This window comes from Phycodurus eques, chromosome 6, assembly GCF_024500275.1.
Source record: "Phycodurus eques isolate BA_2022a chromosome 6, UOR_Pequ_1.1, whole genome shotgun sequence".
In the NCBI taxonomy this organism is placed as follows: domain Eukaryota; kingdom Metazoa; phylum Chordata; class Actinopteri; order Syngnathiformes; family Syngnathidae; genus Phycodurus; species Phycodurus eques.
In genome coordinates, this window is record NC_084530.1 from 25,215,006 (window position 1) to 25,242,835 (window position 27,830).

At 41.3% G+C, this 27,830-nt stretch overlaps 1 protein-coding gene across 1 annotated transcript; it reads left to right on the forward strand.

Annotated features, from left to right (window-relative positions):
* The first annotated feature begins 1,447 nt into the window (after positions 1 to 1,447).
* pdgfba (platelet-derived growth factor beta polypeptide a) lies at positions 1,448 to 19,567 on the forward strand. The gene is made up of 7 exons (XM_061680345.1): positions 1,448 to 2,150; positions 11,385 to 11,487; positions 13,699 to 13,761; positions 13,840 to 14,036; positions 14,978 to 15,824; positions 16,555 to 16,689; positions 18,691 to 19,567. Exons 1-6 carry the CDS (start codon positions 2,079 to 2,081, stop codon positions 16,674 to 16,676), a joined length of 1,404 nt encoding a protein of 467 aa, XP_061536329.1. The 5' UTR covers positions 1,448 to 2,078; the 3' UTR covers positions 16,677 to 16,689; positions 18,691 to 19,567.
* The last annotated feature ends 8,263 nt before the right edge of the window (positions 19,568 to 27,830 follow it).

Consider the following 27,830-nt stretch of genomic DNA (forward strand, 5'->3'; position numbering starts at 1 on the left):
CCGTCACTCTCGTGCGCGTTTGCGTCATCCGGGAATATAGGCCCTAGAATCCACCTTGAACCTTGAACTCAACGGTGACCCGCGCTGCCGTGACCCCGAAGCGAGACAGTCGGCCTCCTGGAAAACAGTCTCAAGTCACTTTGGTAAACAGCGTCGCCGCACGACAACGCTTTCGGCTCGTCGCTTTCTCGTGGGGAAACGAACGGCCAACGAACAAACAACAAATGAAGAGAAATAAGTCATAAGATTGTGGGAAAGAACGTGTAGAATTACAAGAAAAGAAATGACATTATTATTGTTATTATTATGACTTTTTTACCTAAAAGGCAACTTTCTTGGTAAAATTGCGCCTTTTTCTCGTGAAACATGTTTTTATTATGATTTGATATCAAAATATAATCCTTAAAATGAAGTAGAAAAAGTAGCTAAGAAAGTAAGACATTTTTCTCATAAAATCACAACTTTTTATCATTAAATTCTTACTTTTGTCATAACATTACAACCATAGTCTTGGAAATAATATTTTACTCAAACAAATAAGCCTTTTTCTTATTACATTGCAGGTTTTCTCGTAAATGTAACACCTTTTCTCTTTCTCTTTCTCTTTCTCTCTCTCTCTCTCTCTCTCTCTCTCTCTCTCTCTCTCTCACAACTTTTGGCCCATAAAGATTATGACCATTTCTCGTGGTATTATGACTTCTTTCCGTATATTACAAATGCTTCTACATAAATTACTTTTTTAAAAATACTATTACCAGTTTTTTTCCATGAAACTTGAACAATGCTGTCAGAAATGTTTCCTTGTTATATTGTGACTTTACTGTTGTCAAAAAAAAAGCTCTTTTGTCATACAATTATCTCTTTTCCCGCCTAATATTATTACACTAGTGTCATAAAATTACTACTTTTTCCCTTGTAGTAGTACTACTTGACTATCATAAAATTATGACTTTACTCCCATTATTGCTCACAATATTGACTGTAAAATTAGGACTTACTATTATGACAAAATGTTGTCATAATACTACAAATTACGCCTTTCTTCATCTTTTTTTCAGTAAGGGCCTATTAATTCATTCGTACTATTTAAATTCAAACTTACGTAAGCTGCTTATTTTGAAAAGTGTGTGATTTTAATGTTAAATATAAACATGAGCCCTCCTTGGTCCTAACAACAGGCGATAAGCCATGCCCTCAAAAAGACCCTTGACGAAAATGCAAGTGGTGTGAAGCTAGAAATGTGGGAAAACACGCTTCCGGTACGTAGCTTTCAAAATAAAATAGAATATTGCCAATGCCGTCACCGAATACATAACCCGGACAGTTGTGTGTTTACTCTGGAAGCAGAACCGCTCTATTTCTTGTGTACGTTTGCCTATCTTGATGCAGTCAACTTGAACAGTTAAAAGACGATTTGAGCTTTTTAAGACGCAGTCAGCGAGGAGACGCGCGCAGGGGCGAGATCGCGACGTGACCGTGACGTGGGGGCAGAGAAAACACGTCTACGCACTTACTACACACACACACGCGCACGCACTCAAGCTCGTGGGGTTGTTTTTATTTTTTACATTTTTTTTTTTTTCGATGAGCTGCTTCAAGGAGAGGAGCAGGAGGAAGGAGACCGCTGCCTTTCCGCCGATTTACGCACGACGCGCGCAACTTTTACGCACGGGATATTTGGACACGCTGCACTTGATCCAAGAGGACCCTCGCGCCTTTTGACTGAAGCTTCAAACAGGAAGCTCAGATTTTTTTAAATTTTTTTTTTGTGGCATTTAACGTGGAATTGACTCAATTGGACACGTTTGGATTCGCGTTTTGGGGAAACTTCTTGCTGAGCAATCATCATCATCATCATCATCAACCTCATCCGTGCACCAGGAACCTCCAGGCACCTGTTCGAGCCACGCGTCTAGCCTGAGTGTGAGTCATCGTTATCGCAGTGAGATCATCACAGGTTGCAAACTCACATTCGGGATCCCTTCACGTCAACCCGACCGAGGCTCGGCGGTGAGAGTGGAAGCCGAGGTGCTCAATGCCCAGCCGGTCGCTGGCGGCTCTTCTGGCTGGGCGGCAACATGAGGTCGTGGCTCCTGCTGCTGCTGCTGCTGCTCCTCAGGCTCGGCGGCGCTGAGGTCAGAGCAGATGAGGTGAGAAAAGTACAAAAATGAAATTTTAAAAAAGTGCTAAAAGTACTGATTCTACTGCTTTACTTGAGGTTAAAAAAAAAAAAAAAAAAGTCGCCATAGTCACTCTTGCCAACATTTAAAAAAAAAAAATCCCTTCAAAAAGGCCATGGATGGGGAGTATCTCTCTTTTCTTGTTAATGCCCCCTCGTTCAATTTTGCCTTATAAATCCCTGAGATTACAATCAAGATCGCAGTTGTGGTATTTGCGCACACACACACACACACACACACACACACGTAGTATATGTACTATGTAGTATATATATATATATATATATATATATATATATATATATATATATATATATTTTTTTATGTTGTGTCATCCATCTGCAGAAGTTGGAAAAAAAAAAAAAGGACTGAGATTCAAACCCGAAAGCTCAGGACTGCGAGGCAGACGTGCTAACCACGATTCCAATGTGCTGCTCTGAGGCAATACAGCGGTGCCTTGAGATACGAGTGACCCAGTTTTTCCAGATACACGATGTCGTTCGTCCAATTTATTATTATTATTATTTTTTTTTTAGGAATGTTTTTTGTTCTTCTCAACAAGCACTGTATGGTGGCAGCAAACTCACCTCACCTCACAATAACAATTCTTCAAAAAAGAGCCTTTGTGCTGTTTAATACCACTCCATGTTCAATTTTCAAGTCAAACTAAACGTAAAACAAACAGAATGACTTGTTGCACATCTCAAACAACCAAACAAATTTGCCTTAGAAAGGCCTCCGCTAGTTTAATGCTAACACTTAATGCAATACACCATCGGCGTGCTAATGATTAGCATCGATAGTCGCGGCGTTAAGACCCTTTAGCCAACAGATATGGTTACACGAACGGTGAAGCAACACAACTAGACAGACAACACCACAATACTCAAAGGCTTATATTCTTTATCCTCTGAGAAATGAGATAAGATGAATATTATCGCAGTTTATTGAGTCACTTTTATCGACCCCCAACAAATTCACAATAAGGATGTGTAAATGAAAATCAGGAATGTGACGTATCTATCTATCTATCTATCTATCTATCTATCTATCTATCTATCTATCTATCTATCTATCTATCTATCTATCTATCTTAGCAGTAATTTAAGATAATAGCATGCACGACATGAGTTTGATATTTACATCTCACACACACACACACACACACGCACACACACGCACACACTTTTGAACAGGTTGCCCTCTCTGACTATTGTCCCCTGAGGTTGCGCCCGGGTGATTGGCGGCCGCTGATCCATTTTACATAAGAACAACAACTAATCTGCCAGGGATTTCACAGACTTTTTGTGTGTGTGTGCGCATCTGTGCACTTGCCCGCCCAGCTGCGCGCGTGTCACTGGACATATGCGCTCGCGGATGCGGTGCGTGTCAGAAAAAGCGCAAAGGCTCGTAAGAGTATTTGGTTTGTAAGCCCACTTTGGTGCAAGGACACTGGAGAACAAAACATGTGGCAGGTTGCAGCTGTTGCTTGGTAACCATATGATGCCAGCAAACTTAAAATGTGCGTTTTATATTGAACACAGAGCAGCAATTGGAACATCCGGTAATGTTTATAATAGTGCCGTTTTCTGGAGTCATTTCTATCAGTTGGTCATTCAAACAGTGCGATGGACGTGGCTGCCACATGCTAATTTTGAAGTATTTTCGCCTAATTAAGTGGTTTTATCATATAAAAAAAACCACATATTGCAGATGCAAACCAAACAAAATGTATGAGGAAAAATAAATACTTGGTCACTCGGTTTTATGGACATTGGAGGCTTAGCCCGCTTGAGATGCACAGTATATGAATGAATGTCGCATGCCAGTCCAAAATGTCACAAACAGCTAGCAAAGACAGAAAAATTGCATTTCTTTATTTTTTAAAAATGTTTTTTTTTTGCGGGTGGGGGTTGGGATAAATGCCAGCTAGCCTGAGTAAACCTAACTAACGTCTTAAGAGCAGCGCTGATCATGGGTTGGCAGCCAGGGCCTTTAGCCTACTAGTATTACACTAAAATATTAGACATGGTGGTCCGCATGAATTTATAAAAAGAAAATACCACTTTTTTGGGGGGGGGCTGGGGGGCTTAAAGTTCCTGTAAAGTGAAAATAAATACCATACAGTGGCTGGCATATATCCCATCAGGTTCCACGCCATGACAGGAGGCGCTAACCATCAGCTAGCTTGAGAGCTAACAGGCTTCCAGGGCTCCCTTTGGCCGGCGGGCTTGATCTCTTCGCTTGGGAATTTAAATAACAACACAGAGTGGTTCTGTAAATTGTGGTACTCAGGGAAGATGCATTTTTAGTTAACTAACTAACTGCAAATTGTAGAAATTATATAGTGGGGAAAAGACGGCCTCATGCTAGGCGCTCAACTATGTCACTAGGCAGCTCAAGTTCTTATATAACGGGGGAGGGGCTATTCATGCCAGACGGCCAAGTGTGTCACTGGTCGCTGTTTAAGCCACGCCCCCCCCCCTAAAAAGATAAAATAAAATCAGGAAAACTGAAATGGTGAAAAACAGTTGAACGCTATAGCTCCATAGTTTAGTACTGCGTAGTTATCAGTCTTTTCTTGTTTTCAGCAATAATCTTTGAATGTGTATAGAAAGAAACAAATCTCAGAAATCATTTTACACGTCGTGGAAACAGGAGTTCAGAACATTCAGAGTGAGAGGTTCTTCTATCCCCGTTCAAACTAATACGGTACATGGATTTTGCCCCCAATAGTAAATCAATGATATTTAGTCATGATGTCTCCGTTGAGGAAGCGTGCGTGTGCACGTGTGTGTGTGTGTGTGTGTGTGTAAGAGCCGCCAACTGGCCCCATAATTACATTCCATTACACCTCACCTTTCTCCACAAACATTCCATCAGATCTCTCTGTGCCTTCCAGGCTTCCTGTACCGCGAGGCCCAGTGCGCAGTGTGTGTGAAGTGATTTCAGTAGACGACACTGTGTAACGCTGAAATAGTCCAAACAACACAGAGGAAAGGCTCCCAGAAAGGATAAACACAATATTTGAGTTGTAGCGAGCAAATAAGTAACTTAGCCCGGCATCCAGACAGGTTCATTAGGCTATTATTAGCAACGTGTCTACTTAATTGCGGCCTCCCTTCATTTCGGAGGAACTATTTCATGTCTACGTCACGCCTGTTTCGGCATGGTGTGGGTGCATGCGACTTGAATGTTATGTTTGTGAGCGGATTGCTGGACAAATTGAGCAGAAAGCAAAGTAGTTTGCGTGTGTGTGTGTGTGTGCATGCGTGTTTTTTTTTTTTTTTTGCTTAACTCGGTCAGCCAGTGGCTTGTGAAAGTCATCCAGGTGTCCTAGGCTGCTGCCCACCCTGCAGCAGACAGACACCAGGACGAGAAGGAAAAAACTTAGCTGGAGCAGAAAGAAAAAAAAAAAAAAGAGGCAGAAACATCACTGAAAGCATGCAAAAAGAAATAGAATTTAAATCACAAAATGTTTCCCCGATGGAAATCATTGAAATTGAATTGACTTAATTGTCTCACAATTGTACATTTTTCATGTACCATTCTGGAGTAGCTTTTCAAAAACAGTTTTACGCAAATTTTGAGGCAATTCACCCCCCCCCCCAAAAAAAGGGGACTTCAAGCTGTTTATTTTCACTTCCGGTTGACGTTTGTCAAATTAAACATAAAACAAAGAAAAGATAAGTGCATTGTGAAAATCCAAATCCACTAGCTTAATGCTAACGTACAATGCAAAACTCCATAGACAGGCTAACATATAGCATCAACCTTGCAGTGTTATAATCCTATACGCAACGTATATTTCAACACCAAAAGGTGCAGCCACACACACAAAATATAACAAGGCTCACAGGCATATTATAAACCGCATATTATAAACTAAAACCGATTAATATTACTGCAGCTTACTGAGTCACTTACTGTAGTTGTGAAACTCTTCTTTGTGTGTCTGTATTATACTGCCCCCTGGTGGTGAAGGCATGCACACCAGAAAGAATGGACACCAAGAATGTGTTGAACAGTTTCCCTGCTCCTCTAATTAAAAAAAACAAAAAAAAAACGGTGATTCAACTTAATTGATTTTGTGTTGGCATTGGTTTAAAGTACGCCATAAAGAACGCGAGAGTACTGTAATGTAATGTTCCTGTTATGTAGCCGAGGTACTCTAAGTCCGCAGGGCCAGACTCCGGCTTCCCCTCGGCCCTGAACAGGAAGAGGCGCATAGAAAACGGATGGCTGGATGTACGGACAGCGTCAATGTGTAACAATGGAGGCTTGTGTCCGCTAATGCGAAAGAAGTTGGCGACGGGGCGGCCAGTCGGACCGACAAGACAACAACTTCCTTCCACGGCGCGGCGGTACCGATGGGCTTTGAGACGCACAATGTGGACTTTTGTTTTGTGTGCGTCGCATCTTAAACATGTGAAGAAGCTGCAGAATCAGACCAGCGGGAAGGCTTGGTTCTGATTGGCTTACGGATCTGAGCTGATCATCGCGGCGGAAGCAAAGCAAAGCAAATCCTTTCATATAGTGAATTTCATACACGAGGTAACTCAATGTGCTTTACACGATTAAAAGCGTTTAAAAACAAAGGGGAAAAAAACAGTTTATTAACATTTAAAACAAAGAGAAAAATAAAAGTACAATTTAAAACAGCGTACGGTGCAATAAATATAATTTAAATGTGTAAATGCATGGGGGGAAAAAAAGAAGAGTTTTTAACCTGGACTTAAAAACATTCACACTTGGAGCTGATGCCACTTCTGTTGGCAACTTATTCCATTTGTGTGCAGCATAATAGCTAAATGCTGCTTCACCATGTTTGCTTTGGACTCTGTGCTCCACTATTTGACCTGAGTCTGTCGATCTCAGAGCCCTTCTGGGTTTACATCCCATTAGCATTTCTTTCATGTATTCAGGACCTAAACCGTTTAGTGATTTATAGACCACGAGCAGAACTTTAAAATCTATTCTAAAGCTGACTGGGAGCCAGTGTAAAGACTTTAGAATTGGAGTAATATGCTCTGACCTCTTTGTTCTGGTCAGAACCCGAGCTGCAGCATTCTGAATGAGCTGGAGCTGTTTAATGCTCTTTTTAGGGAGTCCAGTCAGAAGACTATTACAATAGTCAAGTCTACTAGAGATAAAAGCATGGATGAGCTTCTCCTGGTCTGCCTGGCACATGGAAGCCTTCAGTCTGGATATGTTCTTCACAGGAAGAAGACTGGAGAATATTGTTCATGTCGTTAGGATGCGTTTTTACCTGCGTTGCGTGGCACTTTATAGCAAGGGTGGGCAGACGTTTGTGCTCAAGGGCCACGTTTGATTTTTAAAACGGACAGCTGGGCCGGGTCAAAAAAAAAAAAAAGAAAAAGGAAGTTAAAATTTGTGTATAAAATAGCTTAATGTAACAACTACAAAATTATTCCTCCCCTTCAATAATTGTATTATTCATAATTCATCTTAGTATAATAAATTAACCAATTATTTAATGAATAAATAAGTAAATCAAATTTGTTAAAATGTACATGTGAAATTGTTTATTTGATTAATATTTTTCTTATTGTTTATAATTGATTGCAATTAATAAACATATTTAACGAAGTAAATAAATAAAATGTATATGTACAGTTGTTTATTTCACACATATTATCAATCTATTATCTATCATATGTAGATGAGGTAATAATAATAAAAAGTGTATATGTAAAATAGTTTGTTGTAACAATACAATCCATTATGATTCATTTTCCTTTAGTAATTCTATTATTTAAAATTAATTTATACATAATAAACAAACCCATTTTTCAATTAAATATTTTAAGTGAGCATGTGAAATTGTTTATTTTATTAGTTATATTTTAATATAATTAATGATGGTTTACTAAAATGTTTATCTAAATGTATTTATTTGATTCCTAATTGTATTGTATTATTCATAATAATCAACTAACAAATTATTTAATGAGATAATTGGATAATAATGACAAACTTAAATACTTAATACTTAAATACGTAAAACAGTTTGTTGTAACAATGACATCCATAACAATTCATTCACATTTTAAAATTTTATGATTTATCATTAATATAAATATAATTAACTAACCAACTATTTACTAAAATAAATGAAATGTTTAGTGTACGTGTCAAATTGTTTATTTTAAAAATATTTCCATATTTATTGTACAATTATAATTAATTAGCCAATTCTTTAATAAAATAAATACAATGTTAAATGTATACATCAAATTGTTTTTTTTAAGTTGTTTTATTAATGAACAATTATTTAATAAAATAAATTATTTTACTCATATTTGTTTCCATTTTATTATTGACAATAAATCATCTAATCAATTATTTAATGAGATAAAGGGATAAAAAAATAATGAAAAACATACATTTTAATGATCAATTTGACAGCGGCACATACACAAAGAGTTTAAGTGCGGTTCGTATAAACCTCATTTGCATTTGCATCCGAAAGTTTCCTTTTATGCATTCAAAATGTCACTTTATCCGAAGTTGAGGAACAATATAATCAGCCGACTCTCTGTCCGAGCTTCCTAAAAGGCCGGTAAGCCCCGCTCAATACGGCTCTTATCATGTTTCCACAAAAGCACGACAAACAAGACACTTATCCATTTTGAATTGAAGAATTCCTCCCGGGCAGCTGTGCAAACATTTCTTTACTCGCGTGTACGCGATAGGCGGGTTACGTCACGACGGGAGGCCTTTCGTCAAGTTCATCAACGCAGTGTGCCAATTCGTCACGAATTAAAATCTCCCTTTTCCCATCGGGAGTAAAAATGAGTTTCTAACTGTATTCGTCTCAGCTCACACACGCTATTGTTCAGACACGGACATTAGAGAGTTAACTGCTCAACCCGTTTGAACTCTGTTGCTTGCCAAAACAGCAGCACCAACTGTGAATATTATTGTAAAACACTGTAACACGATGCACAGTTTGAGCGATAATGCTGCGCTTACCGCATTGCAGGGATTTTCAGTGTGGTACTAGTACCACTGGCAGGATGTGGGCTCCTTCTAGTGGTATGCAAGAGAATTACTGCTTAAGTACAGTTCAACTGTATTTAACTTTTTTTTCTCCCCCCCCCCCCCCAATCCAACATTTATTGGTGTTTTTTGTTTTCACCCAATCCTCCATTTGTTAATGTTTTTTTTTATAATGAGCGTCAATTCTATTCACGGCCAGGCTCGGTTTTTATCCCTATAACACGGGGTCCACTGTACATTTAAATATAATCTTTAAGAACAATTTGTTTTAAAACTTTTAGTTGCGTAAAAATGTTGTTTAACTTTTGGTCCAGTACATTTATTATTATTTTTTTGCTATATTTAAGTGCTTTTTTAACGTTGAAACTATACATTTGTTGAGCACACCACAACTTTATTTCTAGAGCACTTTAACGACAACCGCAGCTGTAACCAAGCGCTGTACATAAAACAATAAAAGACAATAATTAAAATAATAATAACACAATCATAAATAACTGAATAAAATATTATTTTCTAATTAAAATATGCAAGAGCCCGCTTTACATTGGCATTTAGCATCCAGAAGGTGCAGACTTTAATTTCCCTGGTGTGGCACATGTTGTGTGAAGCTGTTAGTAGATGAGAGAGAGAGGAGCAAGATTGAAGTCTTCAGTGACCAGTATGAAGGCTGAAATTTGCATTTGGTGATCGCGGCGCGTGTGACGTCACTGGCGTTTGCTACAAGCTGAGTTTGAATGTAAACAAACAACTGCACTTTTCTAACACACCGATAAGTTTGTCCGTCGGCGAGAAGCACACATACAGAAGGATTGCCGAATGGAAGTTGCTCAATATTATGGCAAAAATACAAGTATACGGTATAAGGGTGTGCTGACACGCCGAGTTCGTTGGAAGTAACGAGTGCGCGCGTTTGCGGCCAAACAGACGAGGAGAGAGTGACAGCGGCGTCAGCGCACATCAGTCACCACCACTGTTTCCTGTGCTGGAGGAAGGGAAACTAGAGCATGTGTCAACACGGTGACACCAAGAACATATACATGCACAATCATTATACTTGACTCGTTGCCGCTTTCCCTTCATTCTCGCTCCATTGTGGCAGTCTTGAACCGCCACCATTTTTTCAATTTGGACTAACCTTCTTATTGGAACTTCATAACTCCTTTCATGATTCTTAATTGTACACGTACAGTATGTGTGGGATATGTTGTTTGAGGTTATTATTGGGGGTAAGGCCATTTTGTTCATTTACAAGCATTTAGTGGAGGGTGTCGGGCTGGGGGGGGGGGGGGGGGGGGTGGGAGTCACGAAAAAAAAAGTTCCGCAATATACTGAATTAGATTCGAAGGGACTACTTCCCAGCAACATGGCAAATATGCTCCATTGTTTATGAGACAGAAATAAAACAAAAAGATAAAATAAATAAATACAAAATAAATATGTATAAAAACATAATATAAATACAAAAATAAAGAAATGAACTGAATAAAATAAATGGACTTTTTTTAATTTAAAAAAATATATTAATTAATTACATAGATAAGTACAAAATAATCCAATTCAATATATATACATAAATATATTTGATATAAGTGAATAATAAAACAAATACAAAGAGTAGAAAATAAAAATGTAGACATAAAAGAATAACAAATAAAAATACAATAACTGAATAAAATATGGACCGTTTAAGATTTGAAAACAAATATCAAGTAAAAGAATGAATAAAAACAAAATAAAATTTAAAAAAGTGTGTAAAAAATCTAAACAAATAAAAATAATAAAACTAAATTAAAATAATAAGATATACTAATTTTAAATAAGGATACGAGTAGTAAAATTCTTTTAACAAGGAAAATTCTTTGTCAGGTAGTTAAAAAATTCACCCATTTTCAATTAAATTAGAGCACTAGTACTAGATTCTCACCAGGACAGGCAGTTTAATTATGATGTGCTGCACTCCTTGCTTGAGATGCTCCAATGGTGCGCTCGAGGGCGGCCAGTTAACCTCGCTTGGAAAAATTCAGACAACTTGCACTACTTTTACTAATATCCACCTTCCTGTCTTTGCAAGCAATGACCTGAAAGCATCATTATTAAGGCCTGAGCCGCTTGACATAATTGTAAAAAAAAAAAAAAAAAAAAAAAAACAGATTCATGAAACTCTTTGTGTCTTTGCAGGGCGATCCGCTCCCTGCGTCGCTGGTCGACCTGGTGAGGAACTCCCCCGTCTCCTCCGTGGACGACCTGAAGCTGCTGCTGCAGCACGAGGCAGACGCAATAGGTAATAATGACAAAGCACACTTACTGGTAGAAACGAAGTCACATATGCATTTATTTAAAAAGTTGATCCTTCGATGGTGGCGTGATGCACAAATAAAGCGCTGACGTAACATCGAGCGCGGAGACGAACGTACGCTCAGAAACGGGGCACGATGAGTCACTTCACGTTGTTCCCATTTGCCTTCACAACGTATCTGGAAATGAACCATCTCGAGAATTCTTTGTCATTATTCCCTTTTTTCCCTCCCCTCTAACTTGCGTCACTCTTTATTTAGTCATATTTGTTGTCTTCTGCGACCCATCTAGGCAGCCAAATAGTTGTTCCGTAATCGTTTGGCCCCTCTGTTGCTTACTGCCAAGCGATGAAACGCATCCATTTCACTGGTAGTAACCACTTGAGTTCAAAGAATATTCTTGACTGTTTCCTTGGTCCTGCTGCCCGTTTAGGCGGCCAAATGAATAATAATAATAATAATAATGATAATAATAATAATATATCAGCCAGTTTCACATCTGTGTCAAGTCTCCCGAAAAGTCTAGTTTCCCTCATGCATCATAAAAAAAAGGGAAAAAAATTCAAAGCTTTTTGTTCCCATTCCGTCACGTCTGATGAGCTACAAAGTAGCCGAACCCGCGCTAGCATGCCGACAAGGCTCTAATTTTAACGCAATTAAGCAAATGAAATGAAAAGAGGAAGAAAATAATCAGTCATGCAAAACTTGGATAATGGCGCCGCAGATGAAAACAACTTCTGAGAATAATTGGAAGCCGCTCTCTTTTATAGCGCATCAGGTTGTTCATTAAGAAGAAACCCCCCCTGCCCCCTCCCCCCCAAAAAATCCCAAAATAACCTCGGTTTTACGCGCACTCAGGGTTATAATTAAAGCCGAGGGGCAAAAATATGAAATGGAGACATATTGTGTGGGAGCACACACACAGACGTGCGCTATATTTAACTCCTCATATCCCCCCCCCCCCCCCCCCCCCCCCCTCAACAGTTTCTTGACAGCTCCGAGACGAATTGCAGCAGAAAATACCCTAATTGCCGAAATGGGAAGAGAGAGAACAAAAAAAAAAATGGCTTCCTTTGTGCCACGAACAATGACTTCTGCGAAAAACATGCTTGTAAAAGTTGTGTGTCCCACTTGTAAGCTGCTTTCACACAGAGAACCTGCAAAATAGCCAAGTCAGAGGTATTTATTTGCGTTGGCGTTTTACTCAGAACGCAGCGCATGCGGCACATTCCACACAACAGTGTCGCCAAATTAGATGGCGTCAGTAGAGACGTGCGTTTAAAATAACTCGGGGAAGAAGCGACTGTCGCATCGTTCCTGCCTCCATTAGGGCTCTGGAACTACTTCTGAAGCTGATCACTGTCCTGCCTTTGTTACGGATCTCTACAGGCGGGAAAAAATGTCGGGTGTAGTCGGTAACGTCTTTTACTCGGGGAACCTGCAGAATAGCCGCCTCAGAGCCATAACAGAAGAACCGTCATTGACGCACGACCCGGCGAAAGCGGGATTTTGCCGCAATTGTGTGACGCAGAATCCTACAATTTGAGAATTCGATGCCACGCAATTGCTTTCAGCACAACAGGCCAGGAGAAGCGAGTGCTCTTATTTTGAAAGCCGATGTTTCCCCGAGTGTTGCCCAAGGGAACGGAGGTTGAATCTTCTAGAACGGCGACGTCGTCCAAAAAAAAAAAAAAAAAAAGACTTCTTGCTGTCTGGCGAACCCTCTTATACAAAAATACGACATCTGGTAGAACGTTTGATTTCAATTGGGGTCGTTTCTGTGTTCGTCAGGCAGGTCGCTTTTTTGATTGGCTACATTCCGTTCCAGGTCACAAATCACGGCGTCGTAACCCGGGAGTGGGCGGCTTTCCCCACGTGCGTGAAGCTCCTTGGTTGTAAATATCGAACACGTTTATTATTTAAGATCGTCGGCCCCGACCCATTTTGCAACTTCTTATCGGGACAAATTCATTCCTTACGCACCTACGGATGATCGTATTGGAGAATCTTATAAGACATAAGACAGTCTGGCGTTTGCCTTCTTTGGTTGGGAAGGGGCAAAAAAATTAAAATAAATAAAAAATCCTTATGTGTGTACCAGAACGTTTACACAGGTGCCATACTGCCTCGTCCAACAAAAAGGGGCCACGTTTCAGACAAAGGTTTAAAAATGCCCCCCCCCTCTTTCTCTATCTTAGAAGAAGACGATGATCACGGCATTCTCACAAACCAAACACACGGACGACACATCAGAAGCATCGGTAGGCTCCACTTGTCTCATTCTACCGCGCCGAATTCTATGATCACGTCTCGACACAAAGGCGTGTCTCCGTCCTCAGTGGAGGCTGAGATAGCCCAGCAGGCGGCGTGCAGAGTTCGGACCGAGGTGATGGAGGTGACCAGGGCCATGCTGGACCGTCGCAACGCTAACTTCATGCTGTGGCCGCCCTGCGTGGAGGTGCAGCGATGTTCGGGCTGCTGCAACACCCGGCTGCTGCAGTGCGTACCTGCCGTCACCTCCAGCAGATACCTGGAGGTAAACCGCCGTTCACCCGCCGCCGGATGACTGCGACTAACAGACTAGAAGGCTTGGAGGGTGTTTTTTCTTTGGCTTTTTTTTGGTTTTTGTGGATGTGGATTGCCTATCTATCACATTGGCTACCAAAACTGGCTTTTTTTTCTGGCTTACTGTACAGTGTGTAAGGTATCCAAAATAAGGTTGCCTAATGATTCGGGTTTGCTAGTAAACACACACTTAATAATAATAATAATAATAATAATATGTGAAGTTATAAAGCTGACATGACAATCAACTGGCGACACGGTCCAATGAGAAGCAGGGACTGTACAATAGCTCCAATAGTTGTCACTAAGTTACTCAAACACAAAAATAAGTCACTTTTGTTGTTTTTTTTTTGTTGTTTTTTTCAGATATCTTGTTGGCCAAAATTGCTTTTTTGTTTTTGTTGTCAGACTTTAGAACGGGGAATATTTTGTTAAAAAAAAGAAAAATACTGTGGATGTTGGCTCAGCGTGAACGCAAACAGGTGCAATCAACTCACCAACGGCACACTTGACATTTTGACACTCTCATCTTTGCTCAGATTATACAAACAAGATAGTGCAAGAGAACAGATGACGCGGGAACATTTTGTTAGCTACAGGCTGGCAGTTTTTCTGATGCCAAGCTTCATATTAGGCGTGACCGTAGACGACCTGTATCGGGTAGACGTACGCTCATGACAATTAGTCCGGTCGTGTGTGTCCGCACCCGTCGGCGTGGATGCATAAAACGTGTCCGCGTGCGTGCTGCCAATTTCAAAACATGTTGGGAAATGACACCTGAAAAAAATCAACTCTGGCAGGAAGCCACCACATTTCCCAAGCGTTATTAGCTTGTCTGGAAACGTCTTCATGCCAATGTGAGCTGACTTGCACAACACATTCTCACCAGTGTGTTTTTGTGTGTGCCTGCAGGTGATAAAGATCCAGTACATCAACAGGAAGGCCCACTATGAGAAAGCCATCATCTCGGTGGAAGACCACTTGGCGTGCAGGTGTCAGCCGTCCTCGCCCAACCCGGCGCCGCTTACCCCGCCGTCCCGCCCTCACCCGCCTCTCCCCCGGGCGGCCCACCCGGCTCCGCCGATGCCCCGCGGCTCCAAGGCCGACCTCCACCGCAACGACGACCTGAAGCGCAACCAGCGGTTCTTCGACAGCGAGGAGCAGGAGCCGGCGGCGAGGCGGCGGCCGCAGGGGGGATACACGCAGCTGGTGCGCTGGACGCAGCCCAGGCCGCGCCAGTCGGCCGACGGCTGGCCGTCGGACGCGCGGGCCGAGCGCGGCGTAACGGGAAACCCGCCGCAGGTCGGCCCGGGGAGCGGACACGAAGGCAGTCGCCAGGAAGGCGGCGAAGTGCGTCGTCGGCAGTTCCCATCCCGTAGCTACGACCGCGGAGAGTCCGAGGAGCACAATCTCAGGACGCAATATCGACTCAACGCCCCCCAGTCGGACGGCGCCTCTCTTCCCGAGCCGACCCCGTCGCCCCAATCGCAACAAAGCCCCACCCCCGTTTTGCGCATTCCCACCAACCACAAAGACTCGGTGACCGGCCGGCCCAACATTGAGGCGACGCCGACGCACCCGAGGACGCAAGCGGAACGTCAAACGGGGAGCGGGAGGCGGGACAGTGAGTCGGCCGATCAGGGCGTGGCTAAGGACTTGACGCTCACAGAAGAGGACAAGAGGCAGAAGGTTCTGGAAGTGGTTCAGGGGGAGCTAGACCGATCCACTCATCTTCATCCTCAGCAAAGACCTAAGCTTGGTAATTTTTTTTTTTGTCGAGCCGTGTCAAGCCATATCGCTAGCATGCAGTGGAAAAGGGACATAGGTTCCAGTAGCAAGTCCCTCAAATAAGGAACTTTCTTCAGTTGAATACAAAATATTCGTGGCCACACATTCATGAAATATTATATGTACTAGATCGCAGGTGTCAAACACGTGGCCACGGGTCCAGATCTGGACCGCCACATCATTTTATGTGGCCCGCGAAAGCAAATCATGTACGTCGACTAATAATAAAATAAATATAAATAATATAAAATAATATATCAGAATTGCAAATTGTCTTCACTTGTAATAACACCGAGATATTGCAAGCTTTTTTTCTGATACCAATCGCACTTTTAAAAGAAATTTTAGCATAGTTCAAAAACTAGTTTCTGTCAATTTGTTGTGTATGTGTAATTATACAAGGCATTCATTTTTATGGATTCACAGTCATAACAGACCTCACAGGGACGTCATATCTACAATGTGGCCGGGAGCGAGCCCTGCTGCATATAGTGAAAATCTGTAATTATTTCATGCTTACACTGAAAGGTTTGTGATTGCCTATAGATGCCACAAGATGGTGGAAAATCCCTTTTTAATAGACATGGCTACGGCCTGAGCCTTATGACCTAAACAGGATAAGCGATTAAGAAAAATGCATGTATTTTCTGACATGCTGCTTTTCCACTGGTGTAAAATGTACGGTACTCGTCCTTCCGCAGGGCTCGCAATGGCGGCGCCGCCCTCCAGCCGCCAGACCCCTTTCAGGCCGGCGTCCCCCCGTCGTAGGAGGAAACACCGCAAGCGCATCAGCAAGGAGGCCATGAGAGCCATGATCATGTAGAGCTGAGGAGCAGGTGAGCAGTGCAAGTCTTGTTTTCGCTAAGGAACTTTTCCTTTACTTTCCTATCCGAGTTGACCCGGAATTACTTGGAGGAAGGTTGAGGAAAGGTGCCTCAATACAACTTTTAACACACCTTTAGCATCGGTTAGTCCTGACCAGTTTTGGAGAGCAACGAATTGCACACATAAAAACATTCACAGAATTTACGTAATTGTTATCCATTACATTACTGGAGAAAAATGTGATTACATTATCGTTGTTTTTGGAAATGTCCATGATTTAAATTTTCGCTACATTTGAAAAACAGCAAAAGATTAGGATTGATCAAATATTGTTTTTTCTTTTGCTTGTGATTGGTTCCTCCGGTCATGTGCCTGCCGTAGTCTCAAACATCACAAGTCTTTCCGCATATGACTGCGAAGTGCCACCTTGTGGTGAACTCTTATTAGTTTGTCTCAGATTTTTGAAAAGGTTAGAGTCGAAATGTATAGTTAAACTTTTGAACAAGCAAAATAACATTTACTTTTGAACAGTTTCATCTTTATAATTGTTGATGTTTTTTTTTAATGGAACATTCACTCATCTGGGTTGTCATATGAAGTGATATTGTCTAAATTGTGTAGATTTGTCATTAGGTCAACATGGTATCATGTTTACTACATGCTGTACACATATAATGCAACAAACACATTTTTCTCATTTACTTATGTTTCATCATGTTGTCTTATCAATTTATTAAAGAGTAAAGAACAAAAAAAATATATATGTGATTAATTCCCAAATAATAATCAGCGATCTTTTTATCCACTTTTTTCGTGGAAACATTCAAAGGCCCTGATGATGATGCGTTCATTTAAAATTGAGAAAAGTAATCAAAATGTGATCAAATGTAATTGGTTATATTACTTTGAGAAAACGATTCAAATAGTGTACACTACATTACGTAATTCTTTAGGGCAGCAATATTTAAAGCAACAGGACACCAACGAAGTTTACCGAAAAGAAAAAAAAAGAAAAAAAACACCTATGGAGAAGAAGCGACAAATCTTGACTAAGTTACCGTTATGCTACCAAACAATAACAACTTACGTTGTTAATATTAGACAACATCATAATAGCTATTTTCGTAGCGCACTACCAAGCAAAGAATAAGAATACCAAAACAATGATGATCTCATTTCAATGTACTCACGCTTTGACTTTACTCAGGGTGAAATCTGCTCCTGTTTAATTGAATACAAAGCTATTATTCTGTTTTATAAATGGTAACAGGTGGCTACAAAGGTTGATTGTACCTTCTGTCGTCTCATGGAAGAGCATGTCATTTTTCTGCACTATGTCACTATATGTCTTTGACATAGATAGATGAAGAACAAAGATATAGTTGTGATGAATGGAACATTTTCAGACAAATTCGGTGAAATTGGATAATTTTCCGCAACACATCTGATGTGCTCTCACGGCATCCTGGTCGGAATTCAGGGCTCTGATTGACCCAATCAGTCTGCATGCAAAGTCATCCCAAAAAAATTTTAAATTAAAAAAAAAAATTTGAAAAAAGCACGCTGTGAAATATGTGAAATTTCAACATGTTTACACCAGAAAATTATTGAAATGTTAAAAAAATATTAATGTACTGAACTGATTTATTTTTCCAAATTGTTTTACGTTTTCGACATTATGAATCAATCACATTGCATAGACTGTACATTGATGTAAATGTTATATCTTATCTATTAATATAATTCACTTCAAAATTATATTGAACTATAATTTTTCAATTATTATCATTGCCTTTTATTTTCAAATGATATTGGACAGAAATATGTTTTTTTAATTTGGTCATCATTTTTATGTCATCAAAATATAAATAGCAACATCATTTTAAGAATATGTACCACCATGGACCCAAAAAAAGATTTGGATGAAATTTTGAAAAGCACCGGGGAAAAAAAAAAAAAAAAAAAACTTCACTTGAAGGAGGTTTTAAAAGACTCTTTTCTTCTCCTAAAAGGGATCTGTGAAGCAAACCAAAGGCTGTGGGACCCAGAAAAGCAGCTCCAAAGGGTGCATGGACGCACCGGACGCTACCAGTGCGGGACCAGATACACACTGGATGAACATTGGATTCACACTGGACACACGCTGGACATTGACGACAGATGCGGGTGGATGTCAGAGGACCAAATGTTTAAAAAAAAAAAAAAAAAAAAAAAAAGTGCAATCTTAAAAACTCGGAGCAGAGGAACTGTGTCGCACTAAACACTGGATGGACTCGGGGCTACGTTTAGTTGCACCCGCGGGTGCCCTGCACCTCATGGGTGGTTCGCTGGACACCGAAGGGTGCTTTTCTGCTTCTTTTTGGCGACGTCTAAGCCGCTCGCGTTGTACTACTGCCACCTAACACGGAGCTCCAAATACTACTGTACAAGGACAAACATACTGTACATGATCATATTAAAAGCAGTCTTAAAAGACGTGGCTTTTTAGAGAGACGCTGTGAGACAGTGAATAGCCCGACACCGTATATGTATAAACGCGTCTAGCAACGTTTTATTTCTTAACTTATTTAAAAAACACAAAACAAAACAAAAAGGATGTTGAAGTCCTTCGGTTCTCAAGTGTAATTATGATGATGATGATATTATTATTATACTGATAATAACGATAACAATTATTATTATTGTTGCTGTTTCAAGTCAAAGGAACTGTTGGTTGTACACACTGTAACTGTAATGAATGTTATTTTTCATAGAAAATAAAAAAGCTCAAGAGATACATATGGTATGCTGTGTGTGTGTGTGTGTGTGTGCGTGCGGGTGCAACTTATGAATGAGGAAGAGGAGGGCAAAGCTATGCGATGAAGCATGAAATACGAGATAAATGGCCTGAAAATACGCAATGTTCGCGCAAAGCAATTAGAGGAAGACGGGGGCCCTCAGTTGGAAAACTGCACGGTCAGCAGATTCTCTCGCAGGAATCGCGACGCAGCACGTACTTTCCCAGACATACACACACACACACAAACACACACTTAAGGTCAACTTAATGCAATTCACTTCAATCTTAATTACGCCGAACAAGCGGTAATCAACGCTGTAATTACTGTGTCATTACACTGTTATAAACCAAACAATGCACTTTCCACGAGGAGGAAGCACGAGTGTTTTTTTAAAAAAAAGAAAGAAATAACAACAGAGAAATAATATTCTAGATTGTGAATGGGAATCGATTCCACGCCAGCTGCAAGGCAGCTATGTGAACCCCAAGATCACAGGTGTCAAGCTCAAAGCCCGAGCGCTAGATCTGGCCAGCCACATCATTTGATGTGGCCCACTAAAGCAAATCATGTGGATCTTCTTCGTGTATATTGCTAAAATCTTTACCAAAATTGCTAATTGTCTTCACATTTAATTGTGTTGATTTATTGCACACATTTGTTTTTGCTGTTACCAAAACCCTTTCTTAAGTAGATTGAACAATAGTTGAGCAAACAATTTTCTTTGACTTCTGATTTCAAAACTAGTTGTCCATCAATTTCAAGTGTAAAATAAGGCGATTATATATAAGGACTCCAGCTATCGAATATATTACAATTGATGATATCATCGGTGAATCGGACAAAAATTGATTTTGCATTATTAAACACAATAACATTGGCATGCATGGTGCAGCTATTATTTTTGTCCACTACGGCTCACCACCCTCACGTTCAACTTTAGTATCTGTGACTTTGAGTGTGACTGGCATTAATAGGCCTGGCCCTGTGAGTGACGTGGGTGTCAGCGAATGAGAGCGTATCGATGACTGGCTGTTAACAAGCTAACCGATTTACCAGTCTGCATGTTGAAGTGACTCGGCGTGAGTTGAGGCCATCGGCGGCTCGTGTGTGAATGTGCTTATCACGTGATTCTTTATTTACCGTTTGTTCACTAAAGCGATTAAAGTGCACCATTTTTTTGTGTGTAATTGAATTATTGGAGGTATGGTTTCGCAGACCACTGGGGTAAACCCGAATTACAATGTGGTCTGCGGCACTACATGAATAAGCCAAGTATGTTGAACCAGCATTGACCAACAACAATAAGCAAGAAAGAGGAAGCAGGGGAAGATGATTCAAATGTGACCCTGGATTTTTTATTTTATTTTTATGTTTTAAAAGTAAATACCCGGCTGGTACATTTTGTTCCTTGGCCACAAACAAGTAAGAAGAATGACAAGGAGATACATTTTTGTCAGCTGCTTGTTTTGAAACCACATTTTTAAACCAAGCTGCGATCCTTTTTTTCATAACGCCACCCTTACTTCTCCTTTGTGCTTAAGGTGGAAGACATTAAATTTGCGTTTTATCTGTATTTTAAACATTCTATTGAAACATTTTCACGATTTAGAACAGTTTCTAGGTGTCTTAGAGTATTTTTCCATTCCTAAAAGACAAAAACCTAACCCAAATCCTCAGTGCCAATCCACTTATTGAATTGGTCATCCATTTTGTTCACACTGCAGGCCATGATGCCCAATTTGGATTTTATTTTTTTCCGTTAAATCCGATCTTTTTATTTAGTCATTTGCATTAGAAAAACAAATCCTACTTCTACTGTGGACAGAACGCGTCCGTGACGTCACACGTGTGAGCGTCACATTACGCCTGCGCACAAACTTGAGACGTCGCGTTTATGGAAGTAAATATTGCGCCTTGGGTAGGACTTGTCATGATGCATTTGTGGACGTTTCAAGGATTTTGTGCAAGCGGGGCTGCCATTTTCTTATATTTATCAGTTCTCAAGCATTTTCTTTTTGACACTGACTGTGTCCTGCTCCTTCGTCCGCCATTGCTTTTGTGCCGTGTCCTTTTTGGTGAACTATTGTGACATTTGTCGACCTTTGATGACGTATTCGTCGGATATGTAGGATAACGAATATATGCCTGTGAGTATTGCTATATGATCTGTGTGCTTGTCTCGCGTCACCATTTGTGTTCAAATATCCATAAAACAGCAACCGGCGATGTTAACCGTTAGCATGATTTTTAGCATTAAGCTAAATTGACCTTTTTAAAGCCAAATCTATGTGGTTGGTTGAAAAAAACCCAACGTAATTGGTTAGTTTGTAAACTTCAACTGGGAGTGACATTAAACAGCTTGAAGCCTCTTTTTTGATGAATTGTTCAAAGTTTGCCAAAACGTAATGTGAACTGAGTTGAACTGAGTTTACTGCCACCACACAGTGCTCCTATTTTTAAGTCTTCACTAGAAAGTCAAAGCAAAAAAATAAATAAAACTCAGCCGAATGACGGCTCGTATCTTGAAAAACCTATAATGGGGGTCACTTGTATCTCAAGGCACCACTGTACTGCAATTTCTAACACATTATGAATGATTTTAACACAACCAAATTGTTTCACGACAAATTGTCCCAAATGTTTTATTGCCATAACAATTCTGCACCCCCCAGCAACTCTGCACTGTCACAGCAAAAGCGCAGTCATCAAAAAAAAAAAAAAGCAACCTAGCATGCATTTACTTCTTCTTCTCTCTCCCCCCGCCCGCCCCCTAAAGTTCACATTCAGTCGTCCTCTACATCCCCTTCTTTTGCTGAAGGTCACAACCCTGCCACATGCTGCTGCAGCCAAGAGGCATTCAGGTGTGATGTTGTCTGATGGGATGAAGAGCTGAAGGTGAGCCAAAGTCCACAGAGGCCAAAGAGGCCAGGCACAAGGCTTGGGCTACCAGTGTGTGTGTTTCTGTGTGTGCGTGCGTGCGGTCGGCTGCCAATGACAAGAGTGTGCGACTGTCCGTGTGTTGTGAAACAAATGGGAGTGTGTGTCTGCTGGCACGGCGGCCGCTTCATGACACCGGCGAGCACCGAGGCTGCACCGTGGCGTCGTGTGTAAACGCCGCGGGCGGCCCACCTACGTGTGACACGCAACTGACAAGACACACACACACACAGGATAAATCATTTTAGCAGCGAAACACTCGAAAGCGTGATGCACGTAGAGTTGACAACTTCCATGAACCTGTGTGAACTTTCACCCCAGTTACCTCGCGTGCACTGGTGGGAAAAATATGGCCCGTTGGGCCACATATGGCCGGCTCCGTTCTTTCATCCAGACCACCAAGCATTTATATTATCAAGAGTCCTGTAATATTTGTTGCATTACTTAGCCATTTTCTTACTAAAAATTATTGTAAGACATGGAAGCATTTTAAAAAAATGTGTGTTTGAATGTAGGGGGGGGGGGGGGGGGGGGGAACTGTACTTAAATAATGATTCACTTAATATGTATTGTATATAAACGTTAAATCAACAAATTTACTAAACAAATGGTTGAAACAAAACATTCTTAAAGAGTAAATGAAAATGTATTGTACTAAAAAGTTAAATACAACTGAAATGTTCTTCGGAAGTGATTCTTTCACATACCACTAAAGGGAGCCCACATACCACGAAATCTAACAATGGCCTTGCCCATTTGTCCAATTTAAAAATCAAATGCAGCTGGGTTTTACAGGCGCTGTGAAACGGGCTCCAGTGTTCACATGAGTTTGTTTCACACAGAGATGCCACAACATTGCCGTGCCACAGCAGGTAACAGAAGGTCCGGCATTGCATCCCTCAATCAGATAATGACATGCATGACAACCGTCAGCGTCCCGTAGAGTACCAGTACCAGTACCAACACAACAGAGCTGGAGAACCGTCAGGCGGAAAATACCGACTTTTACGGAAAACATGAGTGTCGGTAAACCCCGCCCACCTGTCCCGTCGGGTCAGACATTTCGGTCTTTTTATTGTGATGACAGACTGTGTCGGTATTATCCATCTATCTCAATAAGGAAGTGGAGCTTGCCTCTTTGCCTTCATTTCACATGCTTGAAGGAAACTGACCACCCCGCCCACACACACACACACACACGCGCACGCACACAGTGCCACAATGGTGTTGTCATGCGGCGAGGGTGTGTTTGTATGGGCCTGCCCTGGTAGTTTGGTCTGTATTTGCTTGCAGAGGGGGAGTTGTGTCTCCATACGGAGCCTCATCTAACCCCTGACTTGACGCTTTGTCCTCTGCCCGCCTTCTGTCTCCAGACACACACATGCAAACCCGCCTCAACGCGGTCCCAAACCGTGGGCGAGTCACGGCCTCAAAGTCGATCACCAATGCAAAAAAAAACATAAAAACAAAATAAAACCAAAAAAACCCATGATTCTGCTGGACTGGCTAGAAATCAAGTGGTATCTTGATGGTAAATCCGAGACCCACCCACCCATATGTCCTTACAACGACAAGCACCCAAAGGTCACACAAAAGACACACCAAAAACAATGCACATTTTTTCATTAGTTCATGCTCCATATTTGTCACAATAGTTTAGTCCTCGGTCTTCCTGCAAATGGTGCTGCACAATTTCCTGTTATTATCTTACAAGAGGGCTGAAGTCATAATCACTGAACACTATGTGTGTAAGCTTGTGTCAAAGGAAAGATAATCTTTTCATCACAAACCGTCACAGTTGGGTCCCTCTCACGCCCAGTCCACTTTTCTGCTCTTATTAGAAGTATTTCCAAGGCCCTCTCAATTATTGAGTTTTAAGCTAAATTACCAAACAACTGAAACATGCTATCTGTTGGCTCGAACAATATACAATATTGGCAGCCCCAAAATCCAAAACTGTCCAACAGGAGTAACTAAATCAGGGTACAACCATATCGATAATCAGAGCGATTTTGAGTCTGACTCCCACCTTCCGATCAACGTCATCAAAAGCACGACTGTCGGCTGTCTAGAAAATATTACCTTGACGAGTTATCGCGCAGTGTGGGGTGTGTCCTCTTCCCAGAAGGAGAAGAATTTACAACCACAATGTAGTCACCAGATAAGCTAACAGTTAGCCTAGTTTTGTCCATTGCTCTTCGACGACTCCTCTCTCATCTTCTTTGCAGTTTCCAGCACCTTGGATGCCCTGTGGCACCATGCTGCCTCCCACAGGTCAATATTGGCACTACGGCAGACAGCTGGTTTGAAGGAGGAGGTTCGGGATTGTCGGTGGCGATGAGGTCACGTGTATGGTGTGCTGCATCTCGCGTACACCACACACTACAAAAGCAGTATAAGAACGTACTTGCCATTATTTTTCTTCATCACATCTAAATATTATTTGTAGTTGTACTGTTTGTTTTTGTGCAAGTTGGCAGATACCATGATACCTTCTGTGCATGCTTGTGCCCATGTGCAACTGAGCGTGCTGTGGCATTTGTTTTTTTACTTTGTGAATTATAAATTGCTGTTTTGTGTATCTTGTTGTTGGCTCCGCCACCCTACGGAGTTCCACAGGGTTCAACTTTGGAGTCACTTCTCTTCTCCTCATTATTGGCTGCCCCTTGGTTATATCCCAAGAAAGCATGGGGTTTTCCTTTCACTGCTATGCTGATGACATTGTTATCATAAATAATCGATCGATCATTTTAAACTGTAAATTACTGCACTGTGCACGCAGAGTTCTATTTATGTACGCAAGGTGGCAAGTTGTAACGGATAATTGGCAAGGAAACACGACCGACGAAAGTATTATAAGTCGCGGTTTGTTTGCATCCACTGTGGTAACCAGGAATGAGCTCATTTCCACATTGACATTTACGGAAGCGAAACAAGAAGTGCATCCTTTTCTATTCCCTCTTCTCTCGTCCTGTTATTCATGAAAAGCTGCAGATACGTTCCTTGCAGCCTTCCCGTATTCCCTCTACAGTCACGCTCTTCTCGTTATGCTGTGCCGCAGAAAAGGGAACTAGCTTTTTTTTTTTTGTGTGTGTTTGTTTTTATTTCCCTAATAGCTATACTTGTCTATGTCAATGTGGCGTAATGTGGTCGCCGTGTCGCAACGCGCCGCGCCTGTGCACACATCCTCAAAACACACTTTTCCCTGCGCCTGCTGGGTCTGAAAATATTGCGCTTGCTCAACGTCGCGGTTGCAAGTGTTGTGTTTTGTTAATTGGGACACAATCATCGGAATAATGCCTATGTCATGTTTTAGTGTTTGCCATGAGCTCATCACACTGCAATGACCCTGTTCTGTCACTCTAATCCTTATTGCACTCGACTCAAATCACACACTTCTTCCCGTGAGAGTGTGTTATGTCCCATTTTATCACTGTGTACGTGTGTGAGTTCTTTTGGATTAAAGTGTACACAGGCGCAGTTGATTAAAAGGACTAAAGCGACAAATTAAAACTGCACTGAAGACCATTGAAATATTCAAAAGTATTCGACAGAATTGACCTTACTTACACAAACAGCGGGCGTTAATTTACTCCACTGCAGATGAGAAAGGCAATTGTGTATATTATATTAATATTATCGGTATATTGCAATTTATGTCAAGTGAAATTGCCGTTTCAAATTAAATAAGCAGTGCAACAAGTGGGTAAGTCTGTGACTCCACTGTAACGGTCCTAGCTGAATATAGTGAGCAAACTGGGCGGTCATTTTTGCCATTTGGACCAAATGAGCTTACGTTTATAAGTTATGTTGACCAACGGGATAAAGTTGCTGGAAGCGACACGGGGGGAAAAGGATTAAGCGCTGATTGTTGAGACCGTATTCACTGGAGGACTTATTCCTTTTACTAAATAACATTTACAAAGAAAAGTATGACCTGTCGAAGTCGTCTGAGTTTGTGAAGTGTTCCATTGCTTCACTATTTAAACATCATATAGTATTACCAGGATAAGCTGCAAAAATTTGTCACCAGGAATAATAATAAAAAAAAAAGGTTATTTCATAGGTTGACATCGCATAGCCTAGCATCATTATGATATCATAACCACAGGGGTGGGCGGAGGTGCGTTCGGGGGAGGGATAGCTCATACCTTTATCGGAATACATTTTTTAAATAACCCTCCCAACCCTGGTGAACAATAGCGTCTATGAACTGAAATAATAACAGCGATTATTCGATTATTATTTTCCTGATGGCGAAAAGGGAGGAGACTATTGAGGTAGCGGTTTCATAAAATTCACTGACACTTAATACGGTACATACAATATTAAAAATACTTCCACTGGACACGTTATTCACACGCTGCATGGAATGTCAGGCATCCGCGTGTGTGTTTTTCAACCATGTGCCAGCATATCAAGAGTGTGAGGTCACTGCAGTGGAAAGTCTGATAGCGGAGGTGTGTCGCAGCCTCGGAGGCGTGAGCTTATGTAAGGAGCCAGGTGTACTTGTTAATTACCATGCACGCACACGCTCTCTCTCTCTCTCTTTCACACACACACGGTCAGATAACGATGATGCTGCAGCCTGCCAAGAGCATCTCGATTAGATTTAGTAACTTTTACCTTAGTCACCTCTGACAAACAGATGTTTACAGCGACACTACCTCCTATCTATTTGTAGTACATTTACTGTATATGACCCCATATCCACGTGTACTACATCTTTCCTACCTCGCCTCATATCTTTGCGCACTACCAATCCACCTATGTGCACTGCAACTATTTTGCCCCCTATCTACCTGTAAGGAAGAAAGGATGCGAAGACCAACATAGATAGATAGATAGATAGATAGATAGATAGATAGATAGATAGATAGATAGATAGATAGATAGATAGATAGATAGAAAGTCAACACTTTTTCCCCTTCTTCTTTCCCTCCTCCTCAACTCCTCCCATATCGACAAAGGCGTCTGCTGTGACCAAGTGACTAACGTTCCAAGAATGTCACTCTGTGTGTGTGTGTGTGTGTGTGTGTGTGTGTGTGCGCGCGTGCATGCGTGCGTCCCTCCGTACTGTCACGGGCCGCACAGATGACAGCTCCACTGTATTTCACTCGGCCCTTTGTGGGGCCACATGGATGTCACGACCTTGGCATGACTGTCAAGAAGAAGAAGAAGAAAAAGGGGAGATCAGAGGAGAAGATGCAAATGGTAGCGCGGGGTGGCAGAAAGCAAGACGTGCATTGAAATCATAATTCGTGACGCAGGTTTGTGCGCTAGATGTCACGAAAGTCCAAACGGTTTAGTGTATATGTGTGTGTATTTTCCAGCCCCTCAGACAGGAAGTGCTACCTTTGCGACGGGACCAAAACACAGGAAGTGCCTCAAATTCCGACTTTTACACAAGTGACGGAGGGAGAGCCCCCGAGTGG